General features: G+C 37.8%; 1 protein-coding gene across 4 annotated transcripts in view; it reads left to right on the top strand.

The window, feature by feature from the left end:
- BICD1 (BICD cargo adaptor 1) overlaps positions 1-12,864 on the top strand; it is a 174,662-nt gene that overhangs the window by 125,991 nt on the left and 35,807 nt on the right. For all 4 annotated transcript variants that reach the window (XM_045829546.1, XM_045829545.1, XM_045829549.1 and 1 more), the window contains exon 5: positions 8,700-9,794. In XM_045829546.1, the coding sequence (XP_045685502.1) occupies positions 8,700-9,794 (1,095 nt within the window). The remainder of the gene's footprint in view (positions 1-8,699; positions 9,795-12,864) is intronic.

Here is a 12,864-nt window from a genome sequence, read left to right as displayed (position 1 = left end):
GTTGATATTGTGGGGGAGGGGGAAATTTCCCTGCTTTTCCCTCTTAATTTTTTGTGACTGGTCCAACAATTAAATTGACATGAAAGAGATTAATAGGAGAAAATAACCAAGCTTATTGTATATGTATATGCAGGGGTTCCATAAGAATGTGAGACCTGAGGACAGGTGGGGCAGTTGGGGCGTGTACGCCATTCTGGGCTAAGGAGGGGAAGGCAGAGGTCTGGGAGGTCAAAGGGAAGGTAGGCAGCTCATAGGCAGATGAGAACTAGTAAATATTTGGTAAACAAATGTTTTTTAAAAAACATTTTATTTATTTATTTTTAGAGAAAGGGAAAGGGAGGGAGAAAGAGGGGGAGAGAAACATCAATGTTTGGGTGCCCCCCACTGGGGACCTGGCCCACAACGCAGGCATGTGTCCTGACTGGGAATTGAACAGGTGACCCCTTGGTTCGCAGGCTGGTACTCAATCTACTGAGGCACACTAGCCAGGGCAGTAAACAAATTCTTGATGGGCCAAAGAGGGTCATCTACCAAACAGGCTTTGCTTGGTTCCTCCCTGTCTGCCACACTGAGTTCATATTAAAACTAAGGTTATGATAGCGCCCTTTCTGGATTCCTTTAGGCAGGCAAGTGGGAGGTAAAAGGCTCTTCTGAGTCATTTGTTTCTTAAAACAGCCAGCTTAAAATAATCAATATCCAAAAAAAGGTTTATTCTAGGGTGGCAGACTCTGTTTCCCCCAAATCAGGTGCAGGTGTGGGTCAGGTGCAGCCCTGGAGGATTAAATCATGGGAATAGTTCTGCAGTGAAACATGTGAGTGTTCACACTGAGGGGAAAACGAGGATCCTAAGGGGCCTCCCATGAGTCAGGCACCCATCCCTTTGCTGCTCAGGGGACCTAGGGCTGTCTGAATGTTGCCACCAAGTGAAATATGAGAAAACTTTCATGTAAAGGATTTTGAGATTGTGGCTGCTATAGGTATAGCAATTGCTGTGCTATTAGGCAGCCCTCAGCTTTGTATATCTCAAGCTTATAACGTTAGCATACTTTGTGAGAGTATGTATTTTCCTAGTCCTCTTTTCTCTTAGGATTTCTTTTGGCCGGGGTCCAAAGCACTGCATTGAGGGAAAGCTGTGTGCCTTCACACTGCACACCCGCACTTAGTTAACGTGGACGTTTGTGAAGATGTCAAGGGGCACAGGCAAGGGACACAACACCTTACGCCAGGAATATGCAGCTTTTAAGATTTTCTTCCTTAGAATTAAAGGAACCCTTTGAAAACAGCATACCCAGACCAAAGTCTGATTTTGTCTTGCAAGGTTTCATCTATGCACGTAAATTATGCTTTCCCACCTATGGGTATTTACTTTATTTGGTTCTGAAATGGGAAAAAGAAATCTGTGTTTCTGCCTTGGGTATCAGGAAAGTCAGGTGAGTTGCTTTACTTCTCTGAGACGCATTCATGAAGGGAAAGGTGATAAATTAGTCACTATGAAGCTTTTGTTGGAATTGGGTAGGGGCACAGAGTGAGCCCCTTCCTCCCGATACTATACTGCCATCTGCTGGGAAGTGGGAATAATATGAAAGTCTAGGACAACTATACTTTGTTGTAAACAGTGCCCCCCTGGCATTGTGTGGCGTACAGCCTGCAGATAGTGACACTGACACCCTGGGGAGCAGCCCAGCCAACCCTCCTTTGTGGAGTCATCGTGCCGACTAAATGGAATGGTGAATATGAAACTAGGTATAAATCTCAAAATTTGTAAGTTATTATACTGGAACTACCCATCAGTTTTTTGAGGTATCAAGAAGGTTGCCACTTTCACTTTATATAAACAGCCAATATATAAAGCTTAGAAAGTATAGGAAAAGGCAAGGGATGGTAAGCCTATATCTATATTTGGGGGTGATATTTTTCCCAAAGCAAATCGGGGTGAGTATTTTACTGAACTGTATTTCTTCCTAGGGTATGCAGTAAACTACAGGAATATTTTAAACTTAGTCATGCTAACTTTCACATAGCACAAATGTATATGAATTAAAAAATATATATAAGAAAATCTTTTTTTGAAAAGAACTTTAATTTTTTTTTGAATTACAGATTGCATTCAGTGTCATTTTGTATTAGTTCTGGTGTACAGCATAGTGGTGAGACAGTCACATACTTTATACAATGTTCCCCTCTGTATTTCCAGTACCCACCTGGCACCACACATAGTTATTACAATATAATTAACTGTATTTCCTATGCTGTACTTTACATCCCTGTGATTATTTTGTAACTACCAATTTGTACTTCTTAATCCCTCACCTTTTTTATCCGGTATCCCAAGAAAACATTTTATTCATCGGAAGAGTCTCAGCTTGACAATAGACCTTGATAGCAAACAGCTCAATTAGTACCATTGTTTATTCACTAAGAGACATTATTCAGGGTATTTTGGGATAAATTATTTTGTTTTTTTCGGTGCCCTCAAGTCTCAACTATTTTCAATAGATTATAATTGACATTTTCCAGTAACAGTCAAGTAACTTAATTGGTTTCATTAGAATGCAAAGAAGTAGATCCTGTCTGGGAAAACTAAATTACCTAATCTGTTTAAAGGATTCTCTATGCTTCTGCTGAAATTTTTAACCTTGGATAAATAGCCTCTGTTTAACTTCACGTCAGAGAGAGTCAAACTAAGCAGGAGAAAACTTTGGATTTTTTCTTCTAGTATCACTCTAGCTATTTAATTTCACATGTAATGTGAGGAAACAATAATGCTTCTGTAAAGCAGAAATTAATATTTTTGTTGTATACTGGATGTAGAAGAAATATTGATATTGTGTTTAGATCTGCCGTGTTAAAGGCAATTTTAATTTTTTCTATAATGATGATGGTAAGTAGTCAGTTCGCTATATGACCTATAAGAGTTCAAAGCAAATTATTTATATTTGCCTAATTGGTTGATGCAACCAGATGGGGTAGATAGTACTATTATCCTCAGTTTACAGATGGGGAAATTGGGGCACAAATGTTATGTTATTTGCTCAAAGTAAAAAATCCTAATAAGTGGATTCGCTACACAGAGAGTCAAATCAAATGTCATCTCTGCTTAACAAAGACTCAGAATATTTATGCAGTATAAAATTAATGAAAATAAGATTGGTCAGTTACTTGTTTTTAAAACTTAAAGTGATAAATACAATGTCCAATACAAAGTTGATAAGTAGTTAAAATATTACAGACTTTGTAGTTTGAGATTACATTTAGAGCTTTATAACCAGATATACTTCCCTGAAGCCTTACTTTCCTACTGTATTTCACCAAACATAAAAAGAACGTCTGTAAACATAACAACCGGGGGAAGGTTCTGTGTAGATTTTCCTAAGAAGAGCTCTATGGAGATAAAATTCACAGAACATACAACCCACCTATTTAAAGGACAGACTCTCATGGTTTCCAGAACATTCAGGGTCATGCCACCATCAGCATAGTCCATCCTAGGGCATTTTCATCACCCCAAAACGAAACAGCGTACCCATGAGCAGCCACTCCTTATTTCCCAGAACCCTCCAGCCCTAAGCAACCACCAAAATTCACTTTCTGTCTTAATAGGTTTGTATATTCTGGACATTTTATATAAATGGAATTATACAATATGTGATCTTTTGTGTGTGGCTTTTTTCAGTTAGCGTAACATTTTAAGGTTCATCCGTGTTGTAGCCTGTTAGTACTTCGTTCTTTTTTTTTTGCCAAATAACATTCCATTGTATAGATAGACCACATTTTATTTATTCATTTATCTATCTATTCATCTGTCAGTGAGGGGCATTTGAGTTGTTCCCATGTTTTGGCGATCATGAATAATTCTGCTGTGAACATTCATGTACAAGTTTTCTTGTGCACATATGTTTTAATTCTCTTTAAAGGATCTACCAGACTGGTTTCCACAGCGGCTACACCATTTTGCATCTCCACCGGCAGTGTATGAAGGTTTTCACTTCCCCGCGTCCTCGCCAACACTTGATATCATTGGCCTTGTGGTTGTAGTCTAGTCCAGTGTGATGCTGAATGAAAGCAGCAGGAGCATTATTCTTTGTCTTGCTGTTGATTCTAGGAGGAAAGGATTCCCTATTAAGTATGTTATCTGTGAGCGTTTTGTATCAGATTGAGGACATTCTCTTTTATTTCTACATTTATTGACTATTTTCACTATGAAGAAGTATTGAATTTTTTCAAATGCTTCTGAATATATTGAGGTGACCATGTGGTTTTTGTCCTGTATTCTACTAATATAGTATATTATATTTATTGACTTTTGGATGTTGCAGTTCTAAGATAAATCCCACTTGGTTGCAAAATTCTTCTTATATGTTGCTGGATTCAGTTTGCTCTCATTTTGTTGAGGATTTTTGCATCTATATTTATAAGAGATAATGGTCTTTAGTTTTCTTTCCTTGTTATGTCTTTATCTAGTGTTGCTGTCAGTAATACTGGCTTTAGAATAAGATCAAAGGGTCTCTTTGCATATGTTTATGTGCATGAGAAAAAAGAGAAAAAGGGAATTTTCCTTTCACCACACTCTCCAGGATATATTTCTTCTTTCCCAGCTGCTGGATTCTCTCACCTAGCATTTTTTAGTTCTATGTTAAGCTTCTTTCACAGTTCTCTTTTGTCAGAGCACAGGTATGCATTGCCCGAGATGCTTCACTTCAAGCAGAGAAGCATGCATTATTTATTTCTGAGTTCTGTTTATGTACATTGATACTAGGCATACCATTACTAGAATCACAGGAGTCATTCAAGTGTCAAATGGAGAGTCACGTGACCAGGATAAAATCTTTATGGAAATCAATAGCTATAAAATAGCTTTGTTTGTTTTTCCTGTAGAAGTTCCAATTGAATGTACAAATTTTGGATATTTCTTTTTGTGGTTTTTGTTGTTCCTTCACAAAAAAATCTGAGTTTTTAATATGCATAAATATGTTTATTGAAAAGGTAATGTTCAGTGAAATTAAATGTAATTTCCATGGGACATAATAACAATGACAATAGTAGTTAAGGTATATTGTATACTTAACACTGGCTAAACCATTTACAAATTCAGCATTCAGATTTTCTGGCTGTATGACCAGTCTTACAGTGAAAACTAAAATCCTTGGTTCCAGATAGAAGATAGAGATTTTAGAAAGAGAAATAAGGCAACTATTCTTAGTCACTATGGAAGATTATAATTAACTCAGCAAGTCTCTCTTGGATAAGTTCACAAATGGAGATTAAAATAGCACAGTTAAAATGTTTAGTAATTGTAATTTTTAAAGTGCTTGACGTTTATTAATTCGAAGCACAGTGTACCTATAATAGTTTAAGCACTGCTCTCTAAAATCCAAATACAATTTAAGATACTCTAAGCCTCAGTAGCTGAGAGAAAATATAATGCTGGAGTTTTATAGAATTATCCCCCCCCCTTTTTTTCTTGGTCAGACCAATCTTAATTGTGTGGAAAAATGAGTGTGTGTATGCGTGTAAAATTTGGATACCATTGCATATTCAGGTAATTTCACCAGAAATGTATTACTTGTGGAAATTAGCCCTGCATGTGGAGCATGTAGGCACACAAAAGAGACCATGTTCTATTTGATGTTTTCTGGAGGTGCTGTTGTGAAGGAACTGATAGACTTACCCTTTTAGACTTCAAAAATGTTATTTTATTTTATTTTATTTATTTTATTTTATTTAAATTTTATTGTTGTTCAAGTACAGTCTTCTGTCTTTTACTCCCATCCCAGCCCACCCACCCAGCCCTCCCCAGCTCCCTCCCATGTCCACCCCCCCAGTTTTAGTCCATGTGTCCTTATACTTGTCCCTGTAAACCCTTCCCCCTTTCCCCTGAAATTCCCTCCCTCTCCCCTCTTAGACTTCGAAAATGTTTATGTTCAATATGAATTGGCAGAATATAGATCGAAACTGTCCTGCAGGCATTACCTCATTCATTATCACACTTCTAAAACAAGCTTAAGACACATTCAGTACATTTTGTTCTGGTCCAATTTTTATTTTATTTTATCCAATTTTATTCAAATAGGCTTTTCCTGTTAAAGGGCTTTTTGGAAGTAGCTTTGTCTTTTGTAATCATGTATACTAATCAAATGGTATTTAGACTTTTCAGAGCAAATTCTCTTAAATTTCAAAAGAAAAGGAAAATGAAACCCCGGAAATAACCCAATTACATTGAGATTGTATATAGTACCAATAATAGAATATTGAGGAGATTTTTCTATCCCTTTTATCAAAAATTCAAAGGATTTGGCTTTTCATCTAATACCATGTTACATAATACCTGGGTTTTCCCTTAAAATTATTACCCAGTAGTCTGGATAAGTCCATTCATCTTTAGCTGTAGAGATACAATCTTTTACAGCCAATGAAACCCAATTAAGTAGATTTGTATTCAACTATATCCCAACTCTGAAATGAAAGAGTTGCTTTTGCACACAGATTCAAATTTTTGGAAAGTGTTTGCCACATATAATCATTTTGGTCATGGGAATTGGACCACAGTTCCCCAAACGTTAACAACAACCAGCATAATACTTTGAGCATTAAATTTACTATCTTAATCATCAAAGTGTCATATCATGACATTTTGTGCTCCTTTTATAGATTAGTAAACTGAAGCTTGGCCAGAGTCACATAGCTGAGTAAATGTTGGTGCCGAGGTTGCCTCAAGTTCTCTGATGCTGGAGCCTCAATTCTGTTTTGTTTTGTTTTTACCTATAACACTGTTCTTTTGAAATATTTTGAAATTTTTTGAAATATGGTTTCTCTAGCCATAATACATAACTTCTGTCATAGATATGAGCAGACACTATGTCATAAAAATCAAAGCTGCAACTTAAGAGCCTGCCTATAAATAATAATTTAAAATAATAAAGCTACATTTTAAGTTTTAATATATTAGAATCCTGCTAATTCGTTTCCTGTATTGATCACACAATATAGGCAATCCTTGCTTTGCATGTTATTATGGAAACAAATATAATTAAGCAAGCTGAAATTATGTAAAACAAATTTATTAATGAGAAAATTACATTGAAACATTGGTTATAAATGTATAGGGAAATGAAAAAAAAATAGTAAAACTACTCAGAACACTGTAATCTAAATATCAGGAAACTTACCTCTGAAATAAAAATTTAACCCTCCCCCCAAAAAACCTTACCAAAAATAGTTTGAACTTACTTTCTTCTCATGCTATAATTTATAATACTGAGCAAGAATCTTTTTTATGTCTTGACAAATTGTCATACTCCCATCTATGTTTAGATCAGCTTCCAACATTTTATCCTGTGCAATTCCAATGTCTGAAAATATCTCTGAGAGTATCTTTAGTATGCTGGTGCCACTTCCTTTAGGATATTTTCATCCTTTTTATAAAAATGACTTTTTTCATTTTTGATATGTTCTTTGCCAAATTGCTTTGGCTGTGTATCTAAAATCCTTCAAATATCAGCAGTGTCCACATTCCTACATTCAGCTGTTTCTTCTATCACTCCATTTATGATTGATTCAAATTTCACTTCCAACATTTTCACTCTATTTCTCTGTTGCCCCCTTTTTTCCCTCCCCCTCCCCTCCCCTCCCCTCCCCCTCCCCCTCCCCCTCCCCTCCCCTCCCTCCTTCCTTCCTTCCTTGTTTCTTTCTTTCACCAATTCCCTCTTTGGATTATCTGTTTTTTGTAAAAGATTATGTGGGTTTACCACTGTGGGACAAGAAGACAGTGCAACTACAGACTTTGCTGTCTGTGAGTGAACTAAATAACAGATACACAGTGACCAATCACTGAAAGTCTTTGTATGAAGTCATGTGATTGGCCACTGGTCAGGACGTTACTATGTAGTAATTTTATAGATTGAAGTGACAAAGTTTGTACTTTACATTTGCTTACAGTTATTATATTCATCACTGAAATTTACACTGTTTTTATGTTTGCTCACAGTTCATGTATTGATCTTTGAAATCTAAACTGTATTTTGTGTTTTAACTAAACCATGGTCAGTGAAATTCATGCATATTAGAACCTTGCCAAGTGAGGCCTGTCTGTACATGGTCATTAGATGAAGGATATCAAGTACCACAGAGACCATAAAAATACTACTCTACTGTATTATAAATTGATGGATAGATATCTTCTAAAGTAGTATGCTGGCTAAAATAAATATTAATTACATTTTAATAATTGATATTTATTATGTATTTATAATAATTTTACTTGCCTCCTAGAAATTTAGAAGAGTTTGGAAAGATACAATGTATGACCCAGTCTAATGTACTATACAGTTGAAGACTCTGAGAATAAAGACAACACCAAGTGCTATCTCTTTTAAGTCATGCTATAGTTTCTGTAAAGTGTTAAAAGATAAAAAAAAGGATTGTTTGAACAACATTCAAGTTTTATGAATTGATGTGTATAAAGCATGAGAATTTGGATGGGTAAATATGCATAGCATAATTCTTTTAGAATGATTTACTTAGAGTGATTAACTTACCAAAACTTCTGAGATAAGAAAATATACTCCAGTTGAATTTAAAATAATGGCGACGGTGGGTCTTTTGCATGTATCTTACATGTATACTTGCCTGACTGTGAATGGATTCAGTTTATCAATGGCATTGCATCACAGCCATTCAATGACTTTCTTTTGCCGTTGCAGGTGGAGCGGGAAAAGGCCATTCTTTTGGCCAATCTCCAGGAGTCACAGACACAGCTGGAGCACACCAAGGGGGCGCTGACAGAGCAGCACGAACGGGTGCACCGGCTCACAGAGCACGTGAATGCCATGAGGGGCCTACAGAGCAGCAAGGAGCTTAAGCCTGAGCAAGATGGGGAGAAGGGCCGGGACTCAGGAGAGGAGGCGCATGACTATGAGGTGGACATCAATGGCTTAGAGATCCTTGAGTGCAAATACAGGGTGGCAGTAACTGAGGTGATTGATTTGAAAGCTGAAATTAAAGCCTTAAAGGAGAAATACAATAAATCTGTGGAAAACTATACTGAAGAGAAGACCAAGTATGAGAGTAAGATCCAAATGTACGATGAGCAGGTAACAAGCCTTGAGAAGTCCACCAAGGAGAGTGGAGAGAAGATGGCCCATATGGAGAAGGAATTGCAAAAGATGACCAGCATAGCCAACGAAAATCACAATACCCTTAATACAGCCCAGGATGAGTTGGTGACATTCAGTGAGGAGCTAGCTCAGCTTTACCACCACGTGTGTCTGTGTAATAATGAAACCCCCAACAGGGTCATGCTGGACTACTATAGGCAAAGCAGAGTTACCCGTAGTGGCAGCCTGAAAGGGCCCGATGATCCCAGGGGACTTCTGTCTCCCCGGTTAGCCAGGCGGGGTGCGTCATCCCCGGTAGAAACAAGGACCTCCTCTGAACCAGTTACAAAAGAAAACACAGAGGCCAGCAAAGAACCAAGTCCAACCAAGACCCCCACCATCTCTCCTGTTATTACTGCCCCACCATCATCGCCAGTATTAGATACCAGTGACATCCGCAAAGAGCCAATGAACATCTACAACCTTAATGCCATTATCCGGGACCAAATCAAGCATCTGCAGAAAGCTGTAGACCGGTCCCTGCAACTGTCTCGTCAAAGAGCAGCGGCACGGGAGCTGACCCCCATGCTTGATAAAGACAAGGAAGCCTTAATGGAAGAGTTCCTCAAGCTCAAGTCCCTGCTGAGCACCAAACGGGAGCAGATCGCCACGCTGCGGGCAGTGCTGAAGGCCAACAAGCAGGTGATCTGATTCTACTGACCATGCGTGCTAGCCAGCGCTCTCCTGGCTCATTTATTCCTTAATGTTTTTGAGTGTCTGCTATAATATATCAGGCTGAAAGGGCCTGATATATATATATCAGGATGAAGGGGACTCTCATCAGGATGAGAGTTCAGATTCCTGGTCAGTGGAGGAATAAGAACTTAAGTCCCAGTGCCAGATCAAAATACAGTAATTATTATTAGTTCAGTGAATGGATGAAATAGAGTAACTATGCTCTGGTAGGTGGAGATAGAGGTGAGGATAGAAAGGCTGTTCAGGCCGTGTGTGAAGACAGGAAATGGAGGGATGGCAGAACAGTCTGGCCTGGCAGTTTATACTAGGGAGATACAGTAAGGAAGACACCCTGGCAGGCCGCTGCAGCCAACAGAAGGGACTTCTCGGGAGAAAGTGTGAGAGAGAGAGAAACAGAGGAAGAGATTGAGGTAGAATGTGCACTAGCTCTACCTGTGACTGCATATCTGAAATTTAGGTTCAGTTGGGATGTTCACTCACCAGGGTCAGAGCTTAAGCAGTAGAAAATTCTTCCTAACCATAGATCTTGCCTTCAGGAATAAGTAAGAGTGCTACCACAAGGCCCTACCGGACTAATTCCTAGGTCTTGGTGACTGAATTTGTTTTCTTTCCTCAAGCTTTACCTGAGTGGCAGTGCTATGAAATATAGACAGGAAAATATTTATGACCTTTACTTCTCTGGAAAATGAACCTTGAAAGGTACATTTGAAAAGGGTGCTGAAAAAGAGTGTTGATAAAGAAGCAACAAGGCATCAGATACCCTCTTGCGAACGGAAGCAGGGTTAGTGTCAGAAAACGAGGGTGAATTTCAGACTCAGAGTTTCCTATTTTGCTTTTATCTGGGGGAACCACAGTATTATTTTGTCATCTATGGTACAGCTTTCTAGCATCTTCATTTTCAGTTCCCACAAACCCACTGGTACCATTTGGAGGTTTATACCACAATAATATCGACTGCTCTGTAAACACTATCAATGTGTTTTAGATAAATCTAAGGGTAAAAGAGGACCTTATTTTGTGCTATTACTTCAGAGAAATAGAAAAGATAGGGTAAATGCAGAATTTGGGAGAGATCTGACTCCAATGGGATGTCAAAATGAAGGAACTTGTTACCATAAATTTTGCTGGAATCCAAAGACGCGGTGGTTTAGAATGGTCCTAAATAATGAATACCATATTAGATAAGACTTAGCCTTTACCGAGGACATAATACCCTGGGCATTCTGGGTCAAACTATTCAGATAGCTTCTCTGACTTCTTCCTGAAGGTTGAATATTAATAACCTAGAAATCTAGATTGATGAGAATGTCAAGGCGCATAACCGACACGGAGGTTAGATAATAAGCATGGTGGATCAGCCAAGAGAGACTGATTTGCGAGCAAGCAATCACTGGTTACATATTTCATGGCAGGCAGTACACAGGATGAAAAAAAGAAGTGACCAGTAATTAGTAGCAGTTCAGTGATGCCTATAACTAACTGTTTACAAAACAGTACATGTAAGCACTTCAGAACGGTATAAACAGTGCTGTAGGAATTAGCAGAACAAAGCTTTCCTGGCTGTGGCACCATTTGCGTCATCCTCTTATGGGCTCAGTAAATTAAATGAAATCACATTTCTAGCCATGCATTTAGTTTACATTTTAATTAAGCTGGGCCTATTGTTGTGATGCTTGTGTGCCATAAATAGTTTCAGCTGTCTACAGATGATACCCATTATATTTATACACGGTGGAGTGTTAATTTATATTAAGACTAAGGTGAGAATTCTGTGGTATTGGAAAAAAATTTTCTATTTTAAAATAGTTTTCATGCCTTCTTTATAGAACCTTTTAATATGCTCTAGGACTTTTTGTAAGCACAGTGTTTTCTGAAAAATAAGCCAATGTTTATGAAGTACCATCTGTGTACTAAACTGTGCTGGATGCTAAAGATGCAAAGAAGACTGATCCATGGTCCCTGCCCTCCAGAAGAGGACACACAGACCAGTGGGGATGTCAAAGCAGAAACAGATCATTACAGTTTGATGTTATTTATACATGCTGTAATTGAGTTATCGGAACCTTGCGGAGGAAATAACTAATGTCTTTTAGAGGAATTGGGAAAAACTTCCAACAGTTTTTTCCAGTAGTAACAAGGAATTATTCTTGTGTCTGTTCTTAAAGGAGAAGGAGCTGTTTTCTAGAAGAGGAGGAAATAATTCTAGAAAGAACTGTGGGTGGGCAGGAGAGGCACAAAGTAGAAAGATACGTTCAAGGAATGGTTTTGAAGGTCTCTGTTGCTGAACAGAAGGTTTAGAAAGCAAACTGGGGGGGTGTTTGAAGAATGTGGCTAAGGCAGACGCCAGGAAATCTGCTAAGGGGTTATAGACAGTTAGAATTGATTCTGAAAAAGCTTTGCACAGTCTGTGGACAACCAAATCTACAAAGCTGAGTCCTTTGGGGGCAATTCTCACAAATAAGAAATAACTTTGTACTTTTGTTTTAGATTTTTTTTTTCTGTCATTTAACCCCTCCCTGTAGTTAAATGACTACTTGGCTCCACATGCTTACAAATTTGTTACATCTACATTTTCACAACTTAAACTGAACTGTTTGTTCTAAATGACTATGTGTCTAACTTTTCTTTAATTGAAAACAGCATTTTCCCCAAGTCAACTTCAGCATTCTGGATAATTTTCTGAACTTATAATATTTCTAAAGATTCCTTACGTTATAGCACTGCAGGACATATGAACTATTTTTAAAATAATTTCTCATTTTAATTTGAATTTAAATTCAGTCATAACTAATAAGAAACTGCTTTGGAATCAAAATATGAACAAACTACCCCACCCCAACATTGTTTTAATTTAAAATCAATCTGTTTACCTCTATAGAAGTTGGCACTTTGCATAAAAACAATTGAAGCTGTCCATTTCAAGCATGAAAAGAAATGTTAAAAACCAGGGTAGTCTTCCTGGAAAATCCTATTAATGATGGAATTTTTCATTAGCAAGGGACGTTTAAAAATTAGT

The sequence above is a fragment of the Phyllostomus hastatus genome, unplaced genomic scaffold (genome assembly GCF_019186645.2).
Source record: "Phyllostomus hastatus isolate PE091 unplaced genomic scaffold, TTU_PhHast_1.1 phas_scaffold_93, whole genome shotgun sequence".
Lineage (NCBI taxonomy): Eukaryota > Metazoa > Chordata > Mammalia > Chiroptera > Phyllostomidae > Phyllostomus > Phyllostomus hastatus.
The sequence above is the reverse complement of the archived record's forward strand: the minus strand, read 5'-3'. Positions and strand labels throughout refer to the sequence as shown.